General features: G+C 35.2%; 1 protein-coding gene across 1 annotated transcript; it reads right to left on the bottom strand.

Annotated features, from left to right (window-relative positions):
- Positions 1–8,156: 8,156 nt before the first annotated feature.
- Positions 8,157–16,358, bottom strand: LOC103933217. The gene is made up of 7 exons (XM_009342881.3): positions 15,635–16,358; positions 14,013–14,112; positions 13,407–13,472; positions 11,028–11,142; positions 10,254–10,336; positions 9,398–9,459; positions 8,157–8,763 (listed from the first exon to the last, which is right to left on the bottom strand). Exons 1-7 carry the CDS (start codon positions 15,832–15,834, stop codon positions 8,655–8,657), a joined length of 735 nt encoding a protein of 244 aa, XP_009341156.2. The 5' UTR covers positions 15,835–16,358; the 3' UTR covers positions 8,157–8,654.
- Between the last annotated feature and the right edge of the window lie 10,546 nt (positions 16,359–26,904).

The raw sequence follows: 26,904 nt of genomic DNA on the forward strand, positions 1-26,904 counted from the left end.
AGAGAGAGAGAGAGAGAGAGAGAGAGAGATTTGATTTGGTTTTTCCACCTTAACCCATTTCTGACGTTCAACTACTTCATAACTAGGTTCATACATAAAGTGTATGTACAGACATATACATACATACATATATATATATATATATATATATATATATATATGATAGGTATCACTATCTCCCACATTTGATGGAGTTGGAAATTAAATACTTATGCTTTCCTACCAGAACCTCTTTCTCTCTCTCTCTTTCCTTGAGTCAAAAAACAACAAATATTAGTCTGGTCAAGTTAAACGACTTTCAGGTAATGGAGTCGATCGATCGAGGGCAATTACGTCAGCTAACTGTTGATCACATATGCTTTGATTCATTTTCCATTATTTTTTCCAGTAAGGAGGGTGCGTAGAAAGGAAATCTAAATACGGTCAAATCTCTAGAACGCAACTTCACGTATTCAAAAGCAAACCCCCTTAAGCAAAATAAAGGTGGCTTAAAGCCTAAAGTAACCAAAACCAGAGACCTCTCTCTCTCTCTTACTTTTTTTTAACGACATAAATAAATTACAATGAAGATGCTCGACAAATTTTAAAATCATACATGTCAAAATTTAACTTATGAATAACTAAATTAGAAAAGTTATTAAACTGGATACAAAATTAAGAATAATAAGATTTTTTTAAAGTTAAAATAGTCTTTGAGATTGACATAACTTCTCATTTTGATCTCTAACATTTGAAATCAATAAAAGTAGTTATGAGTTTGTCTACTATCAATCATTTTGCTCATTCCGTGAAAATTTTGTTAAACAACAACCAAAACGACAAAAATATCTTCAACTTAATAAACAATAAGCCAAAATAATTTGACAAAAATTTAGAGTATTTTTGTCATTTTATCTTTATTTAATGAAATTTTTTTATGGAATGATCAAAATGTTTGATGGTGGACAAACTTAAGGACCACTTCTATCGATTTTAAATCTCATGAAAAGTGAAGAATTATGCAAATCTCAAGAACCATTTTAACTAAAAAAAACCGAACAATAATGACCAAGAATAGCAAATCCGTCAGCTACTATATTTGCTTCCCTATATATATGTAATAGTGACATAAGGAATTTTCTCGTTCTCTTCCCTTTCGTCCATACTTTGTATATGGATCTTTTCTAAGTATTTATATCAAAAAAATGGAAAGTCAAAAACATACAAAATAAAAAGAAGAAAGAAAAGCAGCCCAAAATTGTCAAGGTTCTTTGCGTCATAACATGTTGGAACAGAGAATGATACCGATGGCTTCGCGGCAAGAAGCTCATGCGCTACGTATATCCAAGATGTGACTGGTATGCATTTGGAGGGTTAGGAACTTACGAGTTAGGACCATATATGGTAGACAGATTAAATTCTTGCAACACATATTTTTTAGGAAAATATTTTAAAATGGGATAATTTTTTAATCTTGTGATAAAAAAAAGGACAAATCAGCTATGCACACCATGCACAAAATCAAAATTACTAAAATACCCACATATAATGAGTTATTCCTCTCATTTTTTATTTCTCTCTCTACTCTATTAGTAAAATACCCACACATAATGAGTTATTCCTCTCATTTTTTATTTCTCTCTACTCTTTCTTCCTTTCTCAGATCTCCGAGCTCCGATTTCGAAGAGATGGAAGTTCAAAGAGATGTGAGACGAGTGAGCTGGGTTTTGGGTTCACCACATACCTCTGATTTTGAACAAGGGGATCCGAGATAGAGGTGAGAAGAGTGAGCTAGGTTTCACACCATATTTTCTATTTTGGTCGGAAAGTTCTATTTTTTCCAGTGACTGAAGCTTTGGCAAGCATAGTAAGGTAGGGTGTTTAGTTTCAAGTTCCTTCATCAATGATTTATGGAATAAATGGGCTGTTTGTAAGATGAATTAATACTTCGAAGTTAAATTAGGGTTTGTGTTTCACGTTAGGGCGTCTAGGTTGTGGAATAAATTTCAAGTTTTGACATGCTACAAGATTGGGATGGAACAATTTCTGGTTCAAGTGTTCAATTGCATAAATTTGTGAAAATTTTTCCATAATGTGCAAGTGGTGTGCATATGGTATGCATGGCTACATCTTAATATGAGAAGCGGGAATGTTCACTAGTTCAGATGCACATATGTTGTGCCCCAGAATTTAGCAAGTATGACCATAACCTAGTTAGCCTCAGCGAAAAACAAAATTAAGAAAAAACTTAGGGGACATTAAAGGTCATGCGTGTTCGTGAAATAACGACAACGAATATCATGTTTTCCACATGCATAGTTAAGCGGTGGTTGATATACGTAACAAGACTTTTGAAACTATCATTGTAACCTTGTATACATAACAATTATGTTTTAGTTGTATCCACTATACCAATATGTTGCCGGTAAAGTTTATCATGCATATCATATGCATGTGACTGTACATATTATGTGCATGTGGTGTGCATATAGTGTATTATATGTGTAGATGGTGTGTATTTACTCTTTGATATTCTTCGCATTAACGTAGTTTATTACTTTTTCCTTTGATTCAAAGGTAGACCCTACAAATACCAAAAAAGCGAACGAGTTCGTGAAACATTTCCTTTGATTCAGTTGGATTCATTTGTACCCATTCAAACTGCAATTTTTTTTTCTTTTCAAATTCTTAAAATATTTGAACCCAATCAAATTTGATACCAAATTCAAATTAATGAATCTTAGATTCTTCATATAAAGTTTAGGGTCATTTATCTTATTGCGTCATTTTTGCTGATTTCAAAGAGAGAATTGTGAGTTATGGATTTTTGGGTTGAACTCAGATTTGTGAGCATAACATGTGCATGTCATGTGCATACAGTATATGAGTGAGCTTAATACGAAGAGAGTGAACGAGTACGCGAAACAATTTCGTCCATATCCTTCTCTCTTCCTTCTTTCCACTTTGATTTCTCTCCTTTCCCTCAAATTTATCTCTTCTCCAAAAGGCAACTGACCTTTAATATGTTTTTTCATTTAATTGCAGGAAAAGCCAAACCCTAATTTAGTGTTTGTAAATATAGATCGAGAGAGGGAGCAGAGGAAGGGAGAAGACATAAGAAATGAAAACCCACATATAAATCAGAGAAATGATAAAAAATCAAAAATCAAAATTTAAGGATTTGGGTTCCTCCAAGAAACACCAAAACCAATCACTTCAACTCCAAAAATCCATCAATCAAAAAGCAAAATTAAGCAAATCCAGTTCACAAAACCTACTAATGAAAAGGTAAAAATCAAAGAAGATGAGTGGGATAGAGAGAGTTCTTGTGCATATTTGAAATGTGGAGAGAGGAGAGAGAGCTTGGATGAAGAAGATGGGTGGGTTAGATGATAAGAGCATATTTATGCGACTTTGTTATCTTATTTCTTTGCATTTACTTAGTTAATTTCAATTTATTTTGGTAATCTATGTTATTTTCGTATTATTGTAGGTCTAGTTGGTAAAGATGACAATAAATAGTCAAATGGAGCAATTTGAAGCAATTTTGGACTTGGATTGGATAGCATGCGTGGATAGTATATGGGCTAAACATTTTTGGTGTTTAAATGGTTAGACATGTGCTAAAATATGGAGAAATTAAAGTTGAGGCTTGGAAGGCAAGGAATTACACAAGAAAGAGGAATTCTAGTTGGAGAGGAACATTATCATATCCTATCTTATCTTATATTATCATATCTTATCCTACATTATCTTATTTTATCTCCAGCTGCAAAGAGGAATCCTAATCACATTCCAACACTCTCCACCTAATTTTACGAGTTCTAAAACATCAAAAACCTTTCATCCTTGGATTCAGCTATTCTCTCCCTATATATATGAAATTCCTGCATTGATTTAGGTGTGCAGCGCCTACCATTCATCTATCGAAGTTGCTGAAAGTTTCAGAGTTCTTTCTCTCTTTGTTTTAAGTTTCAATGTTTGATTTAGATTGCTTTTCAGTTACAATGAACATGAGTAACTAAGTTTCTTTTTAGCTAGAGGTGAATTCGAAGCCATGATCATATGTTTTATATAAATTGATTACATTCAGTTATTATTTCATAAAACATGAATGCGATTTATTTATCAGTTTTATAGAGAACTTATTCTTGTATGTTTATTAAGGATGCATACTTAGTTTGCATACAGGGATTTGATGCTAGAATACAAGAGAATTTTACTTAATCGTTATGAACTTATATTTGTAAGTAGTAAAAGTCACTAGTCATGATTGAGTTAAGTAAATTCTTGTCAACGCTTATGATTTTCACAGAACTTAATGATCATCGATATGTATCTCTATCATGCTTTTTATAGTTAGGGAACTTGAGAAGAATAATTTGAATGCATCACTGCGTCCAATTCAATGAACTTAGGAGAATCTGAGAGTTAATTAGTGTGTTCACAATTAATTTGGGGCATTATCATTCATGGTTTATAGAAAGAACAATTGAAAATCGATTTGTATGCATATGTTTCATGTGTGAAGAAGAATCATTTAGCTATCATTTCATCCATATTTCATTCACAACTTAATTTACTTTTGCCCTTTACTTTTGTTTTAATTAAATTCGTCCAAAATCCCCCCAGTCATTGTTTTAATGTTAGTTTAACTTAGTTTTCAGTTTTATAATTTTAATTTGAGTTGATTAACATCCCTTCTAATCCCCAGAATAGAACTATCTCTACTTACTTGTACTACGATTGCATAATATATAAAGTTTAATTTGTGTGTTAGTTTCTACCACAACATTAGAAAGAGCTCTTGGATGAAGAAGATTGATGGGTTAAGGTTCTTCAAACTAGAATTGGGGGAGAGAGATTCTCTCTCTCCTCTCTGTTTCTCTCTACAAAATGAGAAATGAGAGCTTGAATTTCTGGATAACTCATTCATATAGGAAGACAATTTGGTTATTTCACGCTGTAGAAAAAATCCTATTTCTGTCCGGTTGTTGTGCATGGCGTGTGTATATTCGAAATGTCATATTTCTGTCCCAAGATTAAGAAACTATCCTATTTCTGAGTATTTCCCTAATTTTTAAGACAAAATCCCATCACCTTTTAAAAATCTAAATAAAACTCGAATTTCAGATTGCCAAGTACACAAATAAGTAACCGACTATTACCAAATATTTGTAAATATGCCATAACATCTTAATTATGATAACAATTTTAATTATCCACCATAATGATGGCAAATAAATGCCTCCTATTTAACATTTATGAAAGTAGGTTAAAAGTAACTTACCTTCATAAATATAAAATAGGAGGCCAAGATATTCTCTTCCTCACTTCAAAATATTATCTTCATTTGTAAGTGAGAGGTTTTAAGTTCGATTCTCGTCAAAGACGAATTTGAACCATATTATTGCTGGCCTATTATGAGGCTAAATCCATTTATTCACGTTAGCATAAATAATATTGTTTGTTAAAAAAAATAATAAATAATAAATAAATAAAACTGCTCTAAAAATAAGGACAATACTTACTGAGTACCCACCTATGCACGTAATTGAACATGAAAAAGACACATGTCATTTAAAACTTTCTGAAAATTTGGCCAAACACCTATTACAAAATATTGTGTAAAAAATATAAGGTGGCAGAGAGTCCATGAAAAGTTCCACTATTAAGAGTCTCTCAAAGTGAGACTCTTCGTGAACTTTTTATCACCTCACAGTTTAACACAATTTTGTACCAATGTTATAAATTTTTTATCACCTCACAGTTTAACGCAATTTCATACCAATGTTATAAATCATCGTACCAAAAATATGAAATGATAGAAAAGTCACCCTTTTGAGAGTTCTTGATAAGCTTATATTTATATATTTTTTATATCAAATTCACTTGCCTTTTCTTAGTTAGTTCCTTATATTTTTGAGTTATTTACTTTGTTTTTGTGTTTTCTAGGATTTGTCAAGCAAAGAAAAGAAAAATAACACAAGTGAAATTTTAAGTAACAAATTCGTCAAAACTGCCTGTGCAGGTCAGCTGACTTTGGAAGCAAGTTGCGGACAGCTCAGAATGAATTAGGGAATGAGCCTTACATGCTTGGAAAGATACGGATGTCTATTTTCTGGAGCATTTCGCGGATTGTTAATATCAGTTTTCTAGAAGAAGTTATGGCCGTTTTAACACTGAAAGGTTCCCAAGAGGCTGAGCAGTTTGTAACTGACAAGAAAGCATTGAAAGCAATAAATCCAATAAATCTAGCAGCCAAAACTGATGCAATCAAGAACAAACCAGCTGACACCTATTCAAATATAAGAGGAAATGGAATTAAAGATGAAGATTAACAGGGAGTAATTGGCATAAATGATACCCAAGGAGTTACAATTGTTTTACATTTCCTCTCACTTATTGTCATCACTAAATGACTATTAGTGGGTGAGTTAAGGAGAAGAAAATGATGCAGCAAGAATTGGTTTAAAAGTAGCATTGGGGAAGGAAGGAAAGGGGGGGAGAGCCTTACTTGATTTCTCTCGGTTTTATCTTCTCAAACTCATGTCTATCTTTTGTTTGAACTTAAGGATTGTGTAACCAAATTTTTAGTAGTTAGGGGCTGTTTGAAGCCCCTAATATGATTGCAAATCTGTTATGACATTTCGTTTGAATTACTTTTATAATTGATGAAAATTGATTCACTACTTGTCTCATTGATGAATTCTTTATGTGTTTTCTATGGATGCATACTTAGTAAGCATATCTAGGATTCTAATGCTATGAATATGTGTGTGCCTGCCCTTGTCAAATGAGGACCTACATATGTTCTAGAGTAGTATTTGTTAATTACGATTAACATGTGAACCAATTTCTAGGATAAGTAAGACAACGCCAGTACTTACGATGCCTTGTGATGACTCAAACTCTTTTTGTTCTTAATGATTTCTACTTGTTAAATCTATGAACACGCCATTCTGGATTGCATGTTAGGGACTAAGTTAAGTTGAAAACGCCATTCTCTTAACATACTACATAAGAAAGAGTAATAGGTTGCGTTCTAACATTGAGCCAACTTGAGCATCTTCATCCGGAAATAGAAGGAATTTGAATGAAACATAACATTTTTGCATGATTATTTGGTGGTGGATAGCAATTCCCCTAACTCGTTTTTCTTAATTTGCAAACTACTTAAAATCTGTTTTTGTCTTGTTTTTGTTCGATTTAATTTAAATATCAAATCAACTCCAAAAATCCCAAAAATTTGTGTGAGTGTAGCTCAGTGTGTCTAGTATCTGCATATAAAATTTCGTAGACTTTAGATAAGTGTAAGTCGGTCTAATAATTATTTTTCGGTGGCTGGTCATTAGGGACAGCAGCCCAGTTTTTGTGACATTTTAAGTAGTTAGATAAAACAATCTTCTGCGGGAAAGACCCTTATTTTCATATGCTACAATTGACAAATATTATTGTTAATAAGGAAAATTAATAGGACATTTGTGTGCTACTTTGTGGTATGCTTTTAATCCTATCAGTTCTCTTGGCATTTCTCTTTATCTTGAGAACCAAACACGATCAATTTTCAACAAATCGTATAACCAAACAATAACTTTCTTCCCCACCAAAACCCACTGCCGGACCGTCCAATCTCATGAAGAGTATCCAAAAGGAACCAACCTCACCCGTCAAAAACGAACCATTTCAATTTCCACGAAACTCAGTTTCATGAGTCGAAAAATATATAGGTTCCTTCTGATAAACCAAGTCTGACTCCAATCGCTGAAGAACAATCACACTCCAACATGGACACGCCTAATACTGAAAATTAATCCAAGCCTAAGGCCTGTTCTGATTGTATATATTATGTTTTCTGTATTCCTCTTCCACACAGAGCATTAATATTTATAGGAATAACATAAAAGCAATCCGTGTGGAAGAGGAATACAGAAAACACAATATACAATTAGATCAGGCCTTAGGCTTGGATTAATTTTCGCGTGGCACTGAGCATTAATAGTTCACCCTATAGTATTCTCCCTGTGAAGACTATGAAGAACAAACATTCCACCCCATCCCATAACTTTATTCAATTATCTTTCACCTTCTTCACAGGGAGAATACAATGGTGTTTGAATGAAAATGCATCAACATTTCAAGTAATGGAGTTCTTTTACGTGTTTGACCTTCGAAAATGGTAATAATTGCCCATATGTTTCGTTTATTCATTAAGTTTCACAGAAAGATACAACAAGTATCAACAACAAAGCTTTATCCCACTAAATTTCACCGAAAGATACAACCAAAAAAAAAAAAAAAACACATGAATCAAGTACTTATTCTTATTCTTTCAATCCCCCAACACATACGAAATGCAGCAGAAAGAATTTTATTCCTACTTTCTACACGAAAGCTAAGTCATGCCTAGCTATAGAAACACCATCATGAAATCAAATCTGAAATACTAAAACACAAAAGGGAAATAGGAAAAGATAAAAGAACTGACATCTCCACAAACAATTAGATCCCCTGCAGATTTTGAGATGGCAAAGGCGGGTTGACTCCGTTTTGTTGCCTGGAAGCCAGGATTTGATCTGAAGAAACTCCGGCCAAATTGGGCGTCTGGATGTGTTTTCGGTACTAATCAGAAGCCCATTTGGAAACAAAGAACGCGGATGGAAGCTGAATAATGATCATGATTGCATCTGATGGGGTGGTATGCCCACATGGGTTGCTAGCTCTTCATTCATTTTCACCGGAAGTGGGGGCATCTGCTTCATTACGTCTGGCATGTCATTCAAGCTGTAGAGAGATTTGAAAAATAGGTTTATGAATATACATACACAAATGTAACAACTCAACACGTATCAATGTTCATCGTTTTAATAGAAAATTAGATCACTTGAGGCATTTTCTTCGCTATCGCAGCACATATAAAGTCAGCACTCGTGGCCGGTAATCAGAGAGAACAATAATTTTTTTACAATAGAAGGCTGTGAAGGTAAAAGCAATGATGTCAGATTATGCACTACAGAACTCATGCATTTGAAGAACCCTACAATCAAGGTGAGTTTGGTACATGCAGACTGCCAAGATAAATGAAGCTGTGTTCCTCACAGGACAATCTCCAAGTACTTCTTGTTCTCTATTGTTAATGAGCTGTCGTTTAAAACCAGAGGTCTACAGAGTAGAAGTTCCGAAAAGGGTTCAGAGTTGTAGGAAACATAAGTACGTCAATTTTTCAATATCTGTTCTCACAACATAAATATAAACAAAATATAAAATATGGCATTTAAGTGCAACTATTAGCGTCTAACAAAAGAAAGAGAACACATGGGTATTGCAAGAATGAAGAAAATGCCTTAAATGATCCCGTTTCAGTTTATAATGAACAAAAGAAAAAAAAAAAAAAACAAAGGTAAAGATTACAGCATACTCATTCATGATCTTGAGGATGTTATCTCGAGTTTGGCAGAAGAGGTTGACGTTCTCCTGTATCTGAAAACGGACAGGAAAAAAAAAAAGCCCACTCCAGTTACCAAAGCGCCAACAACGTATCTATAAGGGACATTATCACCAAGATATTACATCATCTTTTTGGACAAGTCCTATCTTAAAAGTATGCATAAATTGTTTATATTGCAATAATAAAAAGAAAGGTCAAATGATTTTTAAAGCGAGTAATGAACAGTGAGGTCAAACAAATTATGATTTTTAAAGACAAAAACATGAAATGATCCTCCGATTCATCAACCACATCACTGAGCCATCCATTAGAAACAATTCGAATACACGGATCAAAAAGTTGTAGGTTAAAGGACTCAAATATAACATTAAGGGGAAAACTGATGTAAATTTCTAGAGTTTTGGCATCTCTTTGGCCATTGGTATCATCAGAATTTAGGGAATGCACAGTTCTGCTGTATCTTCAGATTGGAGTCCAGCAATTTCTTAATTTTCTGTTGATGTCAGGGATGTCTTGGCCGTTTTGGTTGACTAATGCTTTTGCTTTTATATTTTTTGCTTTACAGGACATCTTGACAATTGTCTTGTTTCCCTAAAAATAAATAAATAAATTTGAGGCCAAGGCAAAATAAATGCAATTTACACATACAATTGCTCGGCGTTCTGTTGATTATCCAGACAGTATCAAGAAATAGATGTCAATTTTCATCACCATGCATAAACGGCATGTGCTTTAGAAACCCCTTGGCTTTGAGATTTCTGATACCATGAGGAGTTCGGATAAAATAACACGAAAGGAAATAAATAATTCCATGACAGATCCATACCTGGAAAGCTGCAAGGTTTGCTGAGATTTGATTCAAGGCTTGGGCATTTTGCTCCAGAAGCTCTCCTGTAATACCACCAATAGCTGAAAACAAAACAAGCAGATATTAACAAGCCATTGCAACAATACATTTCAAAGAGGAAGCTCTAGAAATTAGAAACCAAAAACTTCTTAGTTGGAGAACGAACAATCAGCAGTCCATATCTATAACATAAACACCACTCAACTGCCAATAAGCAGAATTAATGTACGTACTTATTTTAACTTGAACGAAAAATTTGACTTGACTATTATTATTTTTATTATTTTTAAAATTAGACAGAAGCGTTCAGGTTGTACTTGCACATACCAAGGTCTATATCTTAAAAAGACACCCATTTCCTCCTCAAAGACATGAAAAGGGCATGTAGTAGCTGTTTCACATATTGTGATTTGCCTTCCCACAAATAAAAATGAAAGAACCATGGCTCCAATTTTATATTTAGTCTAAATAGCTATCAAAGTCCATAGGTGCAAACACCACCCCTGCTCCGCCAAGCCCAAAGAAACTTAATTGACATATAGTGAGCAACTCAAACTAATAAGTAGAGGTTCATAAGGAAATCAGAGAAAGCACCATTTTTTAGGCATATATATTAGGGTTTGGTTGAATTCCTTTTTATTATAATCACAATACATTCAGCAATAATTCTTTCTCGTGTGGGATATGGATTTAGAAAACAACGCCAAAAGTATTTGAACCTCTGCAGAATAAATAGAGAGTTTATAACTCGACCTTTGTATGGGATACCATCATCGTTGTCCATAGTAATCATTGGGGGAGCATAGGGAGCAACATTAGGCCGGGCAGCAAAGTGAGATGGCTTTGCTGAAGTATCATTTACTCTCTCCTGAAAATCAAATGCAAAGATATTCAATGAGGACTTTGGCACAGAAAAAACAGGTATGCAAACTTTAATTACAGGGAAATGATGCAACATAATATATGCAATGTCATGTTTAACAAAGCACGAATTAGGGATAATCCACGACCAAAACAAGATGAAGAAGAAAGACTTCTCACAGCTCCTCACTTTTTCTTATGGAGTGAGAGCACAAAGAAATACAATACTTAGGCTGGAGAAACACTACGTTCCTATTGTTAAGTTTACAGAGCACTGAGTAATTGTTTGAAATGGGTTATGAGGCAATTAAAAATCTAAAAGCACAACTGCTGCAAAAAAGTTCCGAAATCCTGTTTATCAATTTTAGAATGAGATCCAAAAATGTTTTGAAATTCATTTTATCTGGCCGTGTAAGTTTGTAGTTTTTCTAGATATTGCTAGGACATTGCAAAATGTTTTGCATCTGCTTTCTTCCTCTATAGAAATATAGTAAATTATCTGTGTATCTGTACAATCTCAATTTTAACTTGATTTCATAAGTAGATTGCTAATAAAAGAGTGTCATTTTATCAGTCTTCCATTTGCTTATATATGCAAGTAAAGAAAACAAAAAAATTTATCTCTTGATCTATCAGACTTGTGTATCAATTAGCAAAATTTGGGCTTTGTTAGCGTTGTTGCAATCTTGTTCTTTGGGCTTTGTTAGCGTTGTTACAATATTGTTCTTATATTTATGCAACATTAGGGATTATTGTAATAACTCATTTCATGGTATTTGATGTCTTTCCCCTTTTGTGCTGATTGCTGATTGAATATGAATGTTTGGAGATGTTTTTAGCAAACCAAAACAATATTATAGTGTTTGCTTGAAACAGGCAGAAACCATGACAAGAACTGAGTGCTCACAAACAATACCTAACGAACAGGCTCTATTTCATAAAGACTACCAGTTCTATGTATTATTAACAAAAGTGAGGTACTGAATAAAATGCTTCATGTAGAAGCACTACATATGATGTACAAATACAGTTCCAGAGCTAAGCTGCTGATTAACCCCAATCCTATTCTCTCCCCATCTCTTCTCCTTCTATTCACAGGTAACCCTATTCTCGCAATCCACAACTTAACATGGTATCACCAGATCCTGAGCTCAAAACTCTCCAACTACAATTTCCGCATTCATTTTAATTCACTATGCTAGGCTCTCTAGCGGCGGAAAGAGGAACAAATGAAGGCATCGTTAGATTATAAAATAATTGTTAGCCAGCATACCTATAGTTTAATTTGAGGAACAGTAGCAAACCAACAAGATTTCTCAAACTTACACAGCAATTAATAACTTTTGTGCTCCTAAGAAGGAACAAAAAGCATAAAAGAAGCTTAGATTCAAAACTGTAATTGGGCAACATTTGATACTTTACTGGAGAAATGGATAAGGACTGGTACCGCTATAAAACATAGGCGATAGACCAGTCCTCCACTATCAAGCTAAAATTGTTAGAGGCTTGAAATCAGATAAAAAAATTCCAAGATCACCATAACCTCAGAAGAGCTACTAAACATGGCTTTCTAGATGCAAGAATGATGTATATCACCACTTCAGCATACCATTAATGAAATGTAGTAAATAGGATTGGAATCACCAGAGAGACAGAGAGAGAGAGAGAGAGTTAGAGAGATTAAATCCAAAATGCTTTAATCCTATGTTTGGATGAGGGACGAGAAACTTTAAAGTACCAACAAGCTTTAGACTCGATTGTTAAGAATGCACTATAAAAACACTACCAATGAACTACTCAAGCGCTACAAAGCTGCTACTAAAACACTAAAATGCACTGCAATGACATTACACAAAGGAATTTCAAATAAGACCTTTCAAGGTGTTATGCCATTTGAGAGTTCTCCCAAATGTAGTGCATAGTCAGTTCAAGTCCGTCTATCTAATTTCTGTAGTCCCCCAACAAATTTAGCCTAAGTTCCATAGGACCTTGAAGTCCCTCATCCAAACGCACCACAAGGCTTATTAAGTGATTTGCACAAATTTACAAGTAAAGAAACTAACTGATAGGGAATTAATGTGAATAAATGATAAACATTCTGTCACAGGGACATGACAAATTAGAATATTTCACACAACTTTACAGAAACAGATATGTATTATAGACAAACCAATAAGCAAAAAAAGAAGAGCATAATCAACCCCTATTTTAATGCGCATGAGCCTCAGGCCAAGTGTTATAGGATGCAAAGGGTGAGAGTACAGATCTTACCTTTTTATCCTTGCTTTTCCTTGTTAAGTTATGGTCTTCCTTCCTTCTCTTGCTGATTTCCTTTTTCTGGGAAGTAAGTGAACCATGAAAACAATCAAAATATAGTTTCAAAGTTCTACCCAAAAAAAAAAAAGTACAGATTAAAGATAGTAAAGAATATTTCAAACAGATACTAGCTTCAGTAACATGATGTATTTGCATTATTTTACTAGTTTATACCTAAAAGCTACACGTATCAATACGTCTCACAAGTCACAGTAGATATAATAGGGATAGTACTTTCCGAAATGGTAAGAGGATAAGCTTCAACAACTAGCAGTCTACCATACAACTTGAGAGCAGCCACTCCATGCACAAAGGCTCAAGAAAGGCCTTATGTCACAAACATATTGACCAAGAGAGTAAGTATTGTATGTCTTATTTACGCAAATTTCAAATGTAATGTTAACAAATAATTTCACTAGGCTATTCACATGTTTTCAAACTTCCAAACCAAATATGGTACTTAACAGTTATATCAACATGAGTAAAACCTATAAGCCCAAACCCACACACATTTGAAGTCTTCAAGAGCAAAGGGCAGGAAATAAAGGTAATAAAGCTTACAGTCATCCATCTGCAACGTAAAGCCACATCTCGGACAGTCTTATTCTGCAGCTGCATGGCTATCTTTGCATACCGGATTACGTTTGATTCTGTTGGATATCTGTGAGAGAAAATACAAGGCAATATAACTAGATACCCTAATAAATGAACAGGAATAAGGAGGAAAAAAAATACATGAAAACTAAATTCCACATCACAATATGAAGGTTTTGTAAAGTGTAAACAACCATCATCATATGGACAGCAACTTAGATGTTGGTTTTCGCTTTTCTCTCTTTGTCTGGAGAAACTGACATGACTTACATCAGTTTTCAGCATATATTTTACTCATTTTTCGTGCATATGGTGAGGTGCATCTTTTCTCTGATTTGGGTTTTTACTTTTTGTAAGAAACTTCCTTTGAAAGTATTGGGAGTACACAACCTTACAAAACAATGACAATCAAGGAGCAATATGCACCAAAACAGGGAATCAACAAAATGTAATAAAAAAAGAAACAAGAATAGCAGCAAAGTTGTATGTATGGTGGTAAAACTTTGGCTTTGGTCTCCAGAAAGCTACATTTTTCAGACTCAAATCCCAATTCCTAACAAGCACACCATACCAATAACGAAATATCTTGCTTCAGTACTACCCTACTACATATCACAAACAAAAACTCCTAGATAACTGGAATTATTTGAACAACTGATCATTTAGGACATGAGACCCAAATAACGAGCAAATGAAACATATTTCTCAAGCTACCAAACAAGCAATTGGTCAATTTCAAATTCATCATTCCAACACATCCAAAACCAATTTGAATGTATAAAACTCCAACAGAATAGTGCGCTCAAATTACATGATCATCAATAAATAAGGAAAGACATCAAACGACCAACTATAGGTGTTAGACAGATGAACGTATGTATGTATCTGGCATGTGCATATGATATCCTAACTTCTACTCTGTCACTTAACTGAAATTTTCCAGCAACGTTTCTTACTTGACATGTATGTCAGAATGGAAAAATAAAAAGAAACCCTAGATAGCTAGACTCTGCATAAAAGCTTCGTTTTGATTTCCTTCAAGTACTCAAACTGAAGATTACCAAACAGCTTTGCAAGTACGCTGCCACACATCCTGGCATAAATTCACTTAGCATTGCATAATTATTGACCAGGTTAAATTCTTTATATGCTACTTAGAATCTGGTTATGGCACTCTACAGCATTCTTAAGTCATACATGCATTATATTTCATGAATCTTCCTCCAAACTATATATTGCAGGCTATCTGAAGGCTTCACATTCCATAATTTTCATTAAATACCATAATACCTGTAATTCCTATAATCTAAATATCAAAGAATTGTAAATAAATAAAACTTTTTATAAACTCGTACAAGCAAACAGTCGCCCACAAAAAAAGAAAAATATTATACTTTAAGACTGAAAATTTAATTTATAAGAATAGAAAAGCTCAAACTTCAGGCAATTTCCCAATTCAATCAAGCGCCCAAAAAATGACTACAATTCACCTAAAATTCAAAAGAAACTTTAAAATCCAAGCTGAGTATACACACTACAAGAACCTCAAAGAGTCAAAAAAAACAAAAATCCCCAAATTCACAACTTACTTGGTGAGCCCATCTTCAAGAATTGCCTGCTCCTCTGCGCTCCAATCCATAGAAATACCCGGGTTATGTTTCATGGCCATGGCGGTGCCGGAACTCTCCGGAGCCGACACCGGCACGGAGTTTCCGTTACTCGGGTTGGTGCCGTTGAAGGTGGACGAAGCGTGGCTAGGTTCTTGGTGGTTCCCAGATGGGTTCGCCATGAATAATTCTTAAACTTTTCCTCAAAATTCAAAGAAAAGTGAACAAACTTTCAATTTTTATGGCGAATCTGAGCAAAACCCAGTTCTCAGAATCACGTAATTCGGCCGTTGGTTCCCGCCAATTTCGTTGTCCCCCTCCACGAAATATCGAAAACCCAGATAGAATATATGCGTATATTGAAAACCAGAAAAACAGAGTACGGATAAATGAGAGAGAGAGAGAGAGAGAGAGAGAGAGAGAGAGAGAGAAAGAGAGAGAGGGAGAGAGAATTTACAAATTCAAATTATTTTACATGTGAATATACAAGAATTGAAGACTGAAGGGAGCTCTAGGCAAAGTGATGTACTGAAAAAATGGAGAGAGAGAGAGAGCGGGGGGGAAGAGAGAGGTGTACGGAAAATCAAAGGGGGAGGGTTTTGAGTCACGTTTGAAGGTGTACTGTTTTACTAATGATTAAATATTCATTAAGCATCTAATAAAATGATTAGAAATTAATAAAGTGGATTTGTATTTTCCGTTGATATTTTGTTTGGACAAGTTTCTATTTCGTTGATCCTGCAACTTGCTTCGCCGCAGCCCACACCGAATAAGGAATATCTTTGCACAGACACAAGGGAAAGAAAACGATTGACAAAAATCGTTCTTTTTCCCACTTTGGATTCTTGCTTTAAAGTTTTTATGAATTTACATTCCACATTCCACTTGATCGAAATTATCAATTTTCAACAACGTAATGTTTGTACAAGTTATTAAGGAATTTCAAAGTGAGACGATTGCAAGAAAGATTAACTTGTCTTGGTTAGTATATGTAGTTTGCTCGTATGATCATGTATTACTCTCACTATTGTCATCTGAAAAGGAAATGATTACAAACACTTTTTATGTCCTACACCACCTTATTTAATTTTGTTCTTAGTCAATGTGCAATGATCAACTGGCACCAAACTCTATCAAGGCTCGAGTCGTGGTAGACTTTATTGTGGAGTTCACCTCTTTTTGGAATAAATGACCAGCCAACTCTGGTTGGTCAACCTGCGACCAATGCATGCACAACTCAAGGATCCCAAGTTGGCAATCTCAACCAAGCAGATCGCTTGCATGACATGTAGCACTTGCATGCATATGAATCTTTTAACCATAAAGGCACAAGTGAAGGACTTGTACTGATAACCCTTGATGGATCTATGCTTGAACAGTAACCCTCGCTTGGATTCAAGGCCTTAAAAAACGAGGCAAAATATAAAAGCACTACTTGCTGGCCCACAGCTAGCAAATGAATTATCAGCCAAAAAGCTGTCTATCCATTCTGATTCTCTGCTAACCACCAATTAGGCATCCAGACAATACATGACAAAGCACTCAAGGGTGATCCAATACTTGAAAACAGTTCAAAGCTCTTCAAAGCCTTTCCAGTCTACACTATAACACAAGTTTCCTGAGCAGAAAAATCTCATGTTGATGCCCTTGCCAACCTCAGATAGACCATGAACCACCAATTCCGAAGCTCAATCCATGTCGAACACCTCGAACGACCTAGCATTGACGAGGTTCAACCCAAAGTAACGCAGATTGACATTTCGCGTGGCTGTTAAGACCTTATCATCGACTATCTCATGAACGAGACTTTTCCTTAAGAAAAGTTGGAAGCTCGCAAACTACAACACAAAGCAGCCTGCTTTTACATGAATGGCAGTGCCCTACACCGTCAAGGATTCACTAGCCTTGACTTGAATTTCATCCCCTACCCTAAGATCCTAGCCATCACGAGTGTCATACACGAGGCCAATTTTGGTAACCACACTAAGGGCATATATAAAAGCACTACTTGCTGCCCCACATCTAGCAAATGAATTATCAGCCAAAAAGCTATCCATCCATTCTGATTCTCTGCTAACCACCAATTAGGCATCCAAACAAGACATGACAAAGCACTCAAGGGTGATCCAATACTTGAAAACCGTTCAAAGCTCTTCAAAGCCTTTCCAGTCTACACTATAACACAAGTTTCCTGAGCAGAAAAATCTCATGTTGATGCCCTTGCCAACCTCAAATATACCATGAACCACCAATTCTGAAGCTCAATCCATGTCGAACACCTCAAACGACCTAGCGTTGACGAGGTTCAACCCAAAGTAACGCAGATTGACACTTCGCATAGCTGTTAAGACCTTATCATCGGCTATCTCATGAACAAGACTCTTCCTTAAGAAAAGTTGGAAGCTCGCAAACTACAACACAAAGCAGCCTGCTTTTACATGAATGGCGGTGCCCTACACCGTCAAGGATTCACTAGCCTTGACTTGAATTTCATCCCCTACCCTTAGATCCTAGCATCACGAGTGTCATACACGAGGCCAATTGTGGTAACCACACTAAGGGCATATCACTCACCTACAAGGCCCAACTCGCAGACTATTGCTAGCTTACCCCTTGCCAAGATGATGAAAACTTAGCCAAGCAATGTGACAAGTGCCAGCATTTCAAGCCCTTCAAAAACGCACCAGTTGACAAGCTTCATTCGTAGTTCAGCCCTTAGCCTTTCTGCAATGGGCCATTGCTCTAGTTGGCCACTAGAGATAGGAATTAAGAAAACCACCATGCTTATTGTAACCACATACTACTTCACTAAATGGGTAGAGGCTAAGCCAATCACCTCTACCACATAGGTGGCTATCAAGAAATTCTTATAGAAAAACATAATTTGTCATTTTGTAATCCAACATATTATCATTAGCAGTAATGGGCCCCATTTTGTCGATGCAAGATTTAATGAGTTATGCAAAAGATATGGCATACGAAAGCAAATGTTAACCCCTCAATATCCTTAAGGAAGTGAGCAAGTCAAAGCTTTCAACAAGACCATTCTAGATAACCTAAAAAATAGGCTACACCATGAGAAAGGAAAATGGGTCAAAGAATTTCCCTGAGTGTTATGGGCATAGCACACCACCAGAGGAAGACCACTTGGGTCATTGTTCTCCCTTGCTTACGAAATGGTCGCTATTATGCCTTCTCACATCCTAGTCTCTTTTCCGTCTACCAATATGTCAAACTTGGAGCAAAATGCATGAGAAATGGCAACCAACAATGATCCCTTAGAAGAAAACCGTGACAAGACTGTCTTACGAATCCTACTATCAAAAAAAGGTTTAGCCTATATATTTCTTAATTTGAGACATAGTTCTAAGGAAAGTTTACTAGACCGTAAGGGGAGAAGGATCCTGAAAGCTAAAGGCATCATAGAAGGATACTACATCATAGATTGAGTTGGTGAAAATGAGAATTACACCCTAACTACCATGAATGGCATCATCCCATGACTGTGGAACACCTCCAACTTGAGAAAGAAATATGCATAGGCAGTCTGTTGCCGTAAAGCACACCTAAGACTAAGGCAAAATCTATCTTTATTTTGATATTATTATCTGCCAACACCTGTGTAAAGTCTGTTTCAAGCTATCGATAGCCACACAGTAACACTCAAGGTGGTAAGAAAACTCAGCAAGCCAGACTACACATATGACAACTTATTTTTACTACTGCTCAAAGACATTTGAGAACATGTCATTGGTGCCTGATACACTATAAGGATGCCTAACTGAGGTAAAAATCCACAAATCAATGGTCAATACTTCCAATGATGTGCTCAAGAAGTGTAAGCTATTACCCTTATCATCATGGTCTACCTTATGAGCATGAGTTAACGCCGATCGACCAACTTCATCTCAAGTCCGCATGGTTTGCCCTAGGATACAAGATCTAATCCCTCATTTTCAAATATTATCTCTAGAATCTCGAGGTATGATTTGGTTTTACATGATCTGCTTTAAGTGCCTAAATCGAAACTAGTATGCATTTCCAAATATTAGCTCTAGAAGTGCTAGACACTAGTCCGCCTAACAAGCAAGTTATAAGCTAAAACTTCATTTACATGGTTTGTCATAAGAGCACAAGTTAATGCTATTCAGCCCAACTAGAAACTCTCTTCCGTATGGTCCGGCCTAGGAGCATAAGTTAACAATCAGCCTCTCAAAACTCGTCTCTACATGTTTTGCTTTAGGCATCTAATATAGAAACCCTTGCTTCTAATGATCCGCTCTAGAAACCCTATCTAAGATTTGGCCTCGCATGACTTGATTTAAGGGTTTAAGTTATAACTAGTTTTCACGTTCAATGACTCGTTCTAAAAGTGCTCTGCTAATTTTAACCTTTCTTCTAATGACCCGTTCTAGAAGCTCGAGATATGACTTATCTTGGCATGATCCACTCTAAAAGCTCAAGTCAAAATTAATCTTCACTTAGGACTAGCTCTAGAAGTGCTGGAACTAAACTTAACTTTGCATGACCCACTTTAAGAGTTCAAGTTGACGTTGATCATAACTTCCCATAGCAATCTCAGGAAGTTCGAGGGCAAAAGGAAATTCATCTCGCATGCTCAACCATCTCATTCGACAAAACTCAAGAGTTTACACCTTTAAAAGCTAATAAAAGGCGAAAACATGTGTAGACTGACTCCCGACAATAGGCCACACAACATGCCACCATTGCCAGTGTATAGTAGGTTGAATGCCAATTAATGCGAAAAAGTGTGCCTTACCCTGCTCACTGCTACCAGATATCGACAAAATCCATTGGCATGACATGTTCATAACGAGTTGTGCCAAAAAATGTTGATCAATTATGCCAAGACAAGTGTCCCACAGATAGACACAGACATGGGCCATCGGCAAAATGAGTCTACGACAGGCCAAGTTGAGTCAACGTTGTCACGCATAGCATTCGCCTACAATATGTCCTCCCAACAGTTTTGAGCTCATTACAAGATGACAAGTCGATTAATGAGTCATACTAAGTGGAAGACAAACGACATAATAAAAGACAGTTTCCAAAATATTTGAGTAATCAAGCAATAGGAAGGAGACAAAAATCTCTTTATTCAACAACAGAAAAGAAGTTCGACCAACGACCAATTAGGTGGAGGATACTCATTGCTCTTGCATTCAGAGAAAGATATTCTAAAAATTTCTTGCATAAAAATAGCCAAAAATATTCAAAAGACTTTCTAAAGAAAACAAAAAAATAATAATAATAAAAGGGCATCGCACCAGGCATCAGCCCAACTAGATATGGCGATTATATTGTGCGTTACCATATTCGTGTCGTTTTCGTGACATATTCGTATCTTAACAGATCATGTTGTGTAATATGGCCCAACTCGAACTTGACCTATTAAAATTAACAAGTAATATGAACCGATTTGTCACCCGTTAAGAAGAAATATATTTTACTTCAATAAATAATTAAATAAAAAACATTATACTCAATTAGTATCAACATACCACATTGTCACATAAATATTACTTCAAAACATAAAAACACAAAGTATTACATGCCCAAAAATAAGAGCCTAATAAAAAAATATTAATACATTAGTACATTACTACAAAATACTAAATGTACAAGGATATACAAATTGAAAAAATGAATGGATTCTTAATGTATCAAATCACATTAGATACGCTTGTGGTTGTGGTAGTGGCTTGGACGGAGACAGAGAGATGGTAAAGAGAGAATGACTATTGAGAGTTGAGATAGAGATAATAGAGACAAAGATGGTACTGGGTTACTCGCGGGTAGTAAGGTTTTTTTTAGTAGTTAAAAATTATCAGGCTAACTTTTTCTTAATAGGTTGAAACAAGTTACTTGCAGTAGACCTGTATTAACGGGTTCTTAATAGATAGCCTAATAATAACTCGATTAGTTAACGTGTTGATTCAAAACCCATTGTTTTCATATTGTTTCGTGTTTGATAAACAAGTCGTGCAAGAAATTGCCATGTTTAAGCCTAACGCGCCAGTGCACTTGGCAGAAGGCCCAACCGTGCTCTTTCTCTCCTTTTTTGTGAGCACACCAAGCCTAAAACCTCATGAGCCCCTTGCCTTATCTCCAAGCTCTACGACCCATTCTCTTATCCCTTACATAACCTAGCACCAAGTGCCAGCCGACTTCCTCTATCCTCATCTAAGCAGATCGAGACCAGCGCCAGGCCTAGTCAAACTTTGTAGGGTAGGCCTAATGCTCGCCTCTCTTCTTGCGACTTGGCCCGCGCCAATCCATTTGCATTGCGGTTCCCAGCCGCTTGGCTACAACCGAGCTATTCCAATTTTACACCACGCCCCATTTCACACAATTCTTCTCCTCGACTCCATACCGAGCCGCACCAACCTAGCCCCATGTCATCCAAGCGCGTCGTGGCACACAAAAAAAAATAAAAAAATAAAAAACTTTTCTTTTTCTTACCTTGGGTGCGGCGACAATGATGCAAAAGGTGATAGTCAACTCTTCAAAGGGCAAACAAAGAAGAAAACTAGAGGTGGGGAACAAATTCCTCTTGTTACCTCTCATTTTTGTTTGAAAAAAAAAATTGTTCTCTAGGTTTATTTAAGGGTAATACTAGGGAAACTAAATTTTTTAAACCCATTTTTGCAAACCAAATGATGTAATTGTAGATGGATTATTAATTATCAGTTAACGTGTTTGTTCTTATTGGTGACACATAATTTGGTCTTCCTAGCATTATCTTTTTTTTTTTTTTTTTTTTTTTTTGTTTTTGTTTGTCAAACAATAGATTTTGTTATATTAGATGTTAGATTAGCCACCGACGGAGTCCGAATCCACGCCATCATGCAAGGGCTCAACACCTTTCGTTAAATAAATTCAAGAATAAGTTGGATTCCCTTTCCCATAAGACCTTCATTTCAAATCAAACCTCAGAATGTAATGCAAATTAAGAAACTACTTTGGGCTAGCCTACTCAACTTGGGATTTCTACACCTCATGCACATTTCTACGCATAGCACAACAGGTGTTGAGGCATTTGTGGAGTAAAAAATAATCTCAAAAATCTTGTAGCAGAGATGTGGACTTTTTATATGCAACTGACAAGAATGCCATTATTAAATTGATGAGACCCACGTTTATTTCACCCTGAAGACCTGAGCTAATGACTACAATCTCTCCAAGCTTCAATGCCCATGGCAAGGAAATAAGACAAGGGAAATGAAGATAGGACTAATAACTAATCCTTATCTTTAAGCTTTTCTTATTAAAGATCAATTAAATCAAACAAAGAATCACAAGTAAGGATAGATAATCTCAAGATATTATTTAATTAATAATATATTTGAAACAATTCTTTTCTCCATCCTACGGATATCACACCTTGGTCAATTAATGAAGACACATGATGTAGAAAATCATTAGCCAAACTCCTATAAATACCCCATTCTACACTAATTTTAATAAAATTTTGTTATACAGTTAAACCTTAAATTCTATCTCTTTAGAGAAACTGACTAGATTTTTGCTACCATTGAAGGGACATCATGTCAGGGAAAATATTGAATCATAAGGGAAGATGTAACTAGTCCCACCCAAATAGATAAGAAGCGTAAGGGTTTTGGCTTTTGGTTAAATAAATGAGAATGCGAGATCCCAGAACTGAGTTGGAGTGAAAGGGCTGCAGGTCGGCCAGTAGCCGAACGTGTTGCTTCAGTAAGTTATGTCTTGTTGAACGCTTTATGCTTTACCCGTCAAGTAATCAATCAGAGATAAAGCAAATGGATGAGCTTTCACACCTGATTAGACTGCATTAATTAACATCTTAACTTAATAGATATTGCTTTGACCAGGAAAGACATGCATGTTGCTTCTATTTTCCATACAGAAATCTAATTAGGAACTGGCTTATCTGCCCTTTCAGTTCTTATACACTTATATTTCTTTCTATTTGTATGGTTATGATTAAGTTACGTTAATATTTTATATTACTATTGCTTTTTATCTTATTATCTCTACAAAAAAATTAATATAAAATGTTAATTTAATTTAATCGTGATCGTATAAAATAAAAGAGAATAAAAGTGATAGGAACTGTAAGGGTAGGGAAGCCGGATCCATCTAATTCAGCCAATAGAGTTTGAACTTTGAAGCATGCATGGCAACTTGCATGAATATTAATAATTGAGCTGCCTGGGGTAGACGGCCTTTTGTGGAATCCAGCATTCGCCGCCATATTATTATCACAGTTCATAAATTGGTCTGGCTCTTTAAATATTTTAATACTGAAACTAATACAACAGGTTCATCAATTTTGCTTTTTAGTGTAGCTTGGAATTGAAAATTTTATATTTCAGATGCATAAATGTAACGTATAGATTCTAACATATGAGTTTTTTATGCCCGTGCAGAGGTGTCAAATCCCACGTGGACGTTGGTTGTGTTTGAACGAACCCACTTAATAAAAAAATTAAGCCTAACTTATTTTTAGGCCTAATCACTTTTTACGAACCGTGTCATGCTTTGCCTTATTTAAATACGTCAGTGCCCATACCATGCTCGTGGTCCCCGACTTGTTTAACACCTCTGTGCTCGTGTGAAATGCATCCCATATCCATTTGCAGTTAACAAGTGTGAAAAATAATTTTTTAGTCAAAATGATTCATGAAATTATCATAACTCTTTATTTTGATCTTTGAAATTTAAAATTGACAAAAGTTGTCTTTGAGATTATTCACCGTCAATCACTTTGATCATTATGTGTGAAGAGCCTATGTTTCAAATCTCCAAGTTTACCATGAATGTGGTATTTTTTTTTTTTTTTTGGGCAAAAAGGAATGGAATTGTGTTCTTTGTCGACAAAAAATGCAGTAGCAAAATTGTGAAGTTTACAACAATCAACGCAATTAGTCGTTGAACAAAAAATATGTAAATATTAATTCCTAAAACTTGTCACAATGCAAAGCACTGATCCTTTTTGGTAACACTGTCAGGCCTTTCGTCTAACATATAGGGTTTTAGGATGCAAATAAGGGAGGTATCGGTCTCTCTCCGGATGAGGAAGTTGGCGACCTTGCAGGCCTCTAGATCAGAGTCATCCTACCGACCTCAGTCTTTTCTTCTGGAATAGGATCCTCTTCTAAGCAAATGTTTGGGATCCTCATGACCAACCAACACGGGCTGTTGGATTTTGATCCAACGGTTACAAACAGGAATCCTTTTAAAAGTTATAATAATTGTAGCAGTTGGATCAAAATCCAACGACTCGTGTTGGTTGGTCATGAGGATCCCGAGCATTTGCTCAGGAGAGGATCCTATTCCTTTTCTTCTCGTATAGAATTAGGCATATATAGCTAGGGCTCCTTCTTGTTGTCGGCGTCGCTTCCGACCCCCAAATATCTCAAGAGCGACCCCAGAATTGGCAATAAAATTAGAAGGTTTCTATGGGGCTTAGCTCATTTTAAATGGACGGTCAAAAGTGTTGATATGCTGTTGATGCCGATAAATTAGCTTCAAGTTTCAGAGTTTAATAACACGAGAACACAAACTGTGGTCTACTTTTAGCACGCGATTGCCAAGAACGATAAAAAGATATGTCGTCGGATACATATGCACACCAGACTTCACTTTTTGCCAGTCAACAATTGCATAGGTAAGTTATATCATTGGCCTTTGGCAGATATGCATGCATATTATATATGATATATTATATATAGAATAATGTTAGAGCAGTATATGTTTATACATTAGTCTCATTCTATTGGAGCATCTTTAAGTAACTTTAGTTGAGAGACACCTTGTGATCTCATTCTTTAACTTTTTTTAATAAGATTTTTTAATCAAAATGATCATTGAGATTTGCATAACTCATCATTTTGGTCCATGAGATTTGAAATCAATAGAAGTGGTCATTGAGTTTGTTCATCATCAATCATTTTGATCATTCCTTGAAAAATAAAGGACCAAATGACAAAAATACCCTCAATTTAATAAACAATTGGCCAAAATAATTTGACAAAAATTGAGGGTATTTTTGTCATTATATCTTTATTTAATAAAGATTTTTCAAGAAAATACCAAAATGATTGATGGTGGACAAACTCAGGGACCACTTCTATTGATTTCAAATCTTAGGGACTAAAGTGAGGAGTTATGCAAATCTTTAGGAACCATTTTGGTTAAAAAAACCTTTTAATAATTATAACCGTTTATATTTTAGTGTGTTAGTCAAAGATCATCCTTACAAAAAATTACCCGCAATCCAAAATCACTAAGACCTATCATTGTAGTGAAGAAAATGGACCAATAGGATCTTTGAGATAAACACTAATATGACTACCATTTAATTCAACATTCAAATGATATCGGATTTGGGTGATTTTTTGTAGAAGTAATTTTTGAATAAAGATCTAAAAGATAGATGCTTAGGTCATTGAAATACGATGTAGATTGAGAGATCGCTTACTGAAAGGAGAGTGTTATACATCATGATGATTGAATATATAGCCTTAGCAAAGCTTGTTCATGCCTTAGGAAAATGTCTTCAAAAACCTTCAATATTCTTCAAATAAGCATGATTCAAAAATAAATAAATATTAAAAAAATAATGGTTATGAACTAATGAGTCGCCATACCTTCAGCCATATCCAGCATGTCGAATAACTAAAGCCTATTTAGCACTTATGAACTTTATTTTCTTTACATAAGTCATAAAACTCCTTAAGTACCTATAATTCTCGTAAGTGTTTCTGTTAAGCGTGCTTTTATTGTAATTGTACACGTAAGATTTTAATGAGAATTCAAATGGTTAATGAAAATTCACTTTTAAAACACTTTTATGGGCCATTATAAGACCTTTTAAATATTTTCTGCAAAATACAGTCAAAAGTGCATTCGTTAAACAGAAAGGGCTAAAAGCACTTTCCAATAATCAAATTTTTTTTTTTTTAAGTTATAACGAAAAGTCTGCGGTACTATTCACTTTAACGAAAAATCATATTTTTACACGAAAAAGTCAATCATGATACTATTCCCTTTATCCTTTATTTTGTCTTTATCGTTAAAACTCAAAATTTTCAAGCACTTTTCATTAGTTTTTATTTTTATTTTTTACAGTGCTTGGCAAAAGTAGCTCGAAACATTTTTCTGTTTACAAAGTTATTAACCTAATCTGAAGGTAATAAACTAATCTGTCACAAGCTAGTGATCGACTTAAAATTCAATCAGTCAAT

Source organism: the organism of the source record quoted next, unplaced genomic scaffold, assembly GCF_019419815.1.
Source record: "Pyrus x bretschneideri cultivar Hongxiangsu unplaced genomic scaffold, Pyrus_bretschneideri_v1 Contig14, whole genome shotgun sequence".
Taxonomy (NCBI): domain Eukaryota; kingdom Viridiplantae; phylum Streptophyta; class Magnoliopsida; order Rosales; family Rosaceae; genus Pyrus; species Pyrus x bretschneideri.

Coding starts and splice junctions, on each gene's coding strand:
- LOC103933217 (XM_009342881.3), bottom strand. CDS start 15,834: ATGGCGAACCCATCTGGGAACCACCAAGAACCTAGCCACGCTTCGTCC. Junction 10,337..11,027: donor TGATGGTATCCCATACAAAG/GTCGAGTTATAA, acceptor TTTTGTTTTCAG/CTATTGGTGGTATTACAGGA. Junction 8,764..9,397: donor ATCCTCAAGATCATGAATGA/GTATGCTGTAAT, acceptor ATCTCTCTACAG/CTTGAATGACATGCCAGACG.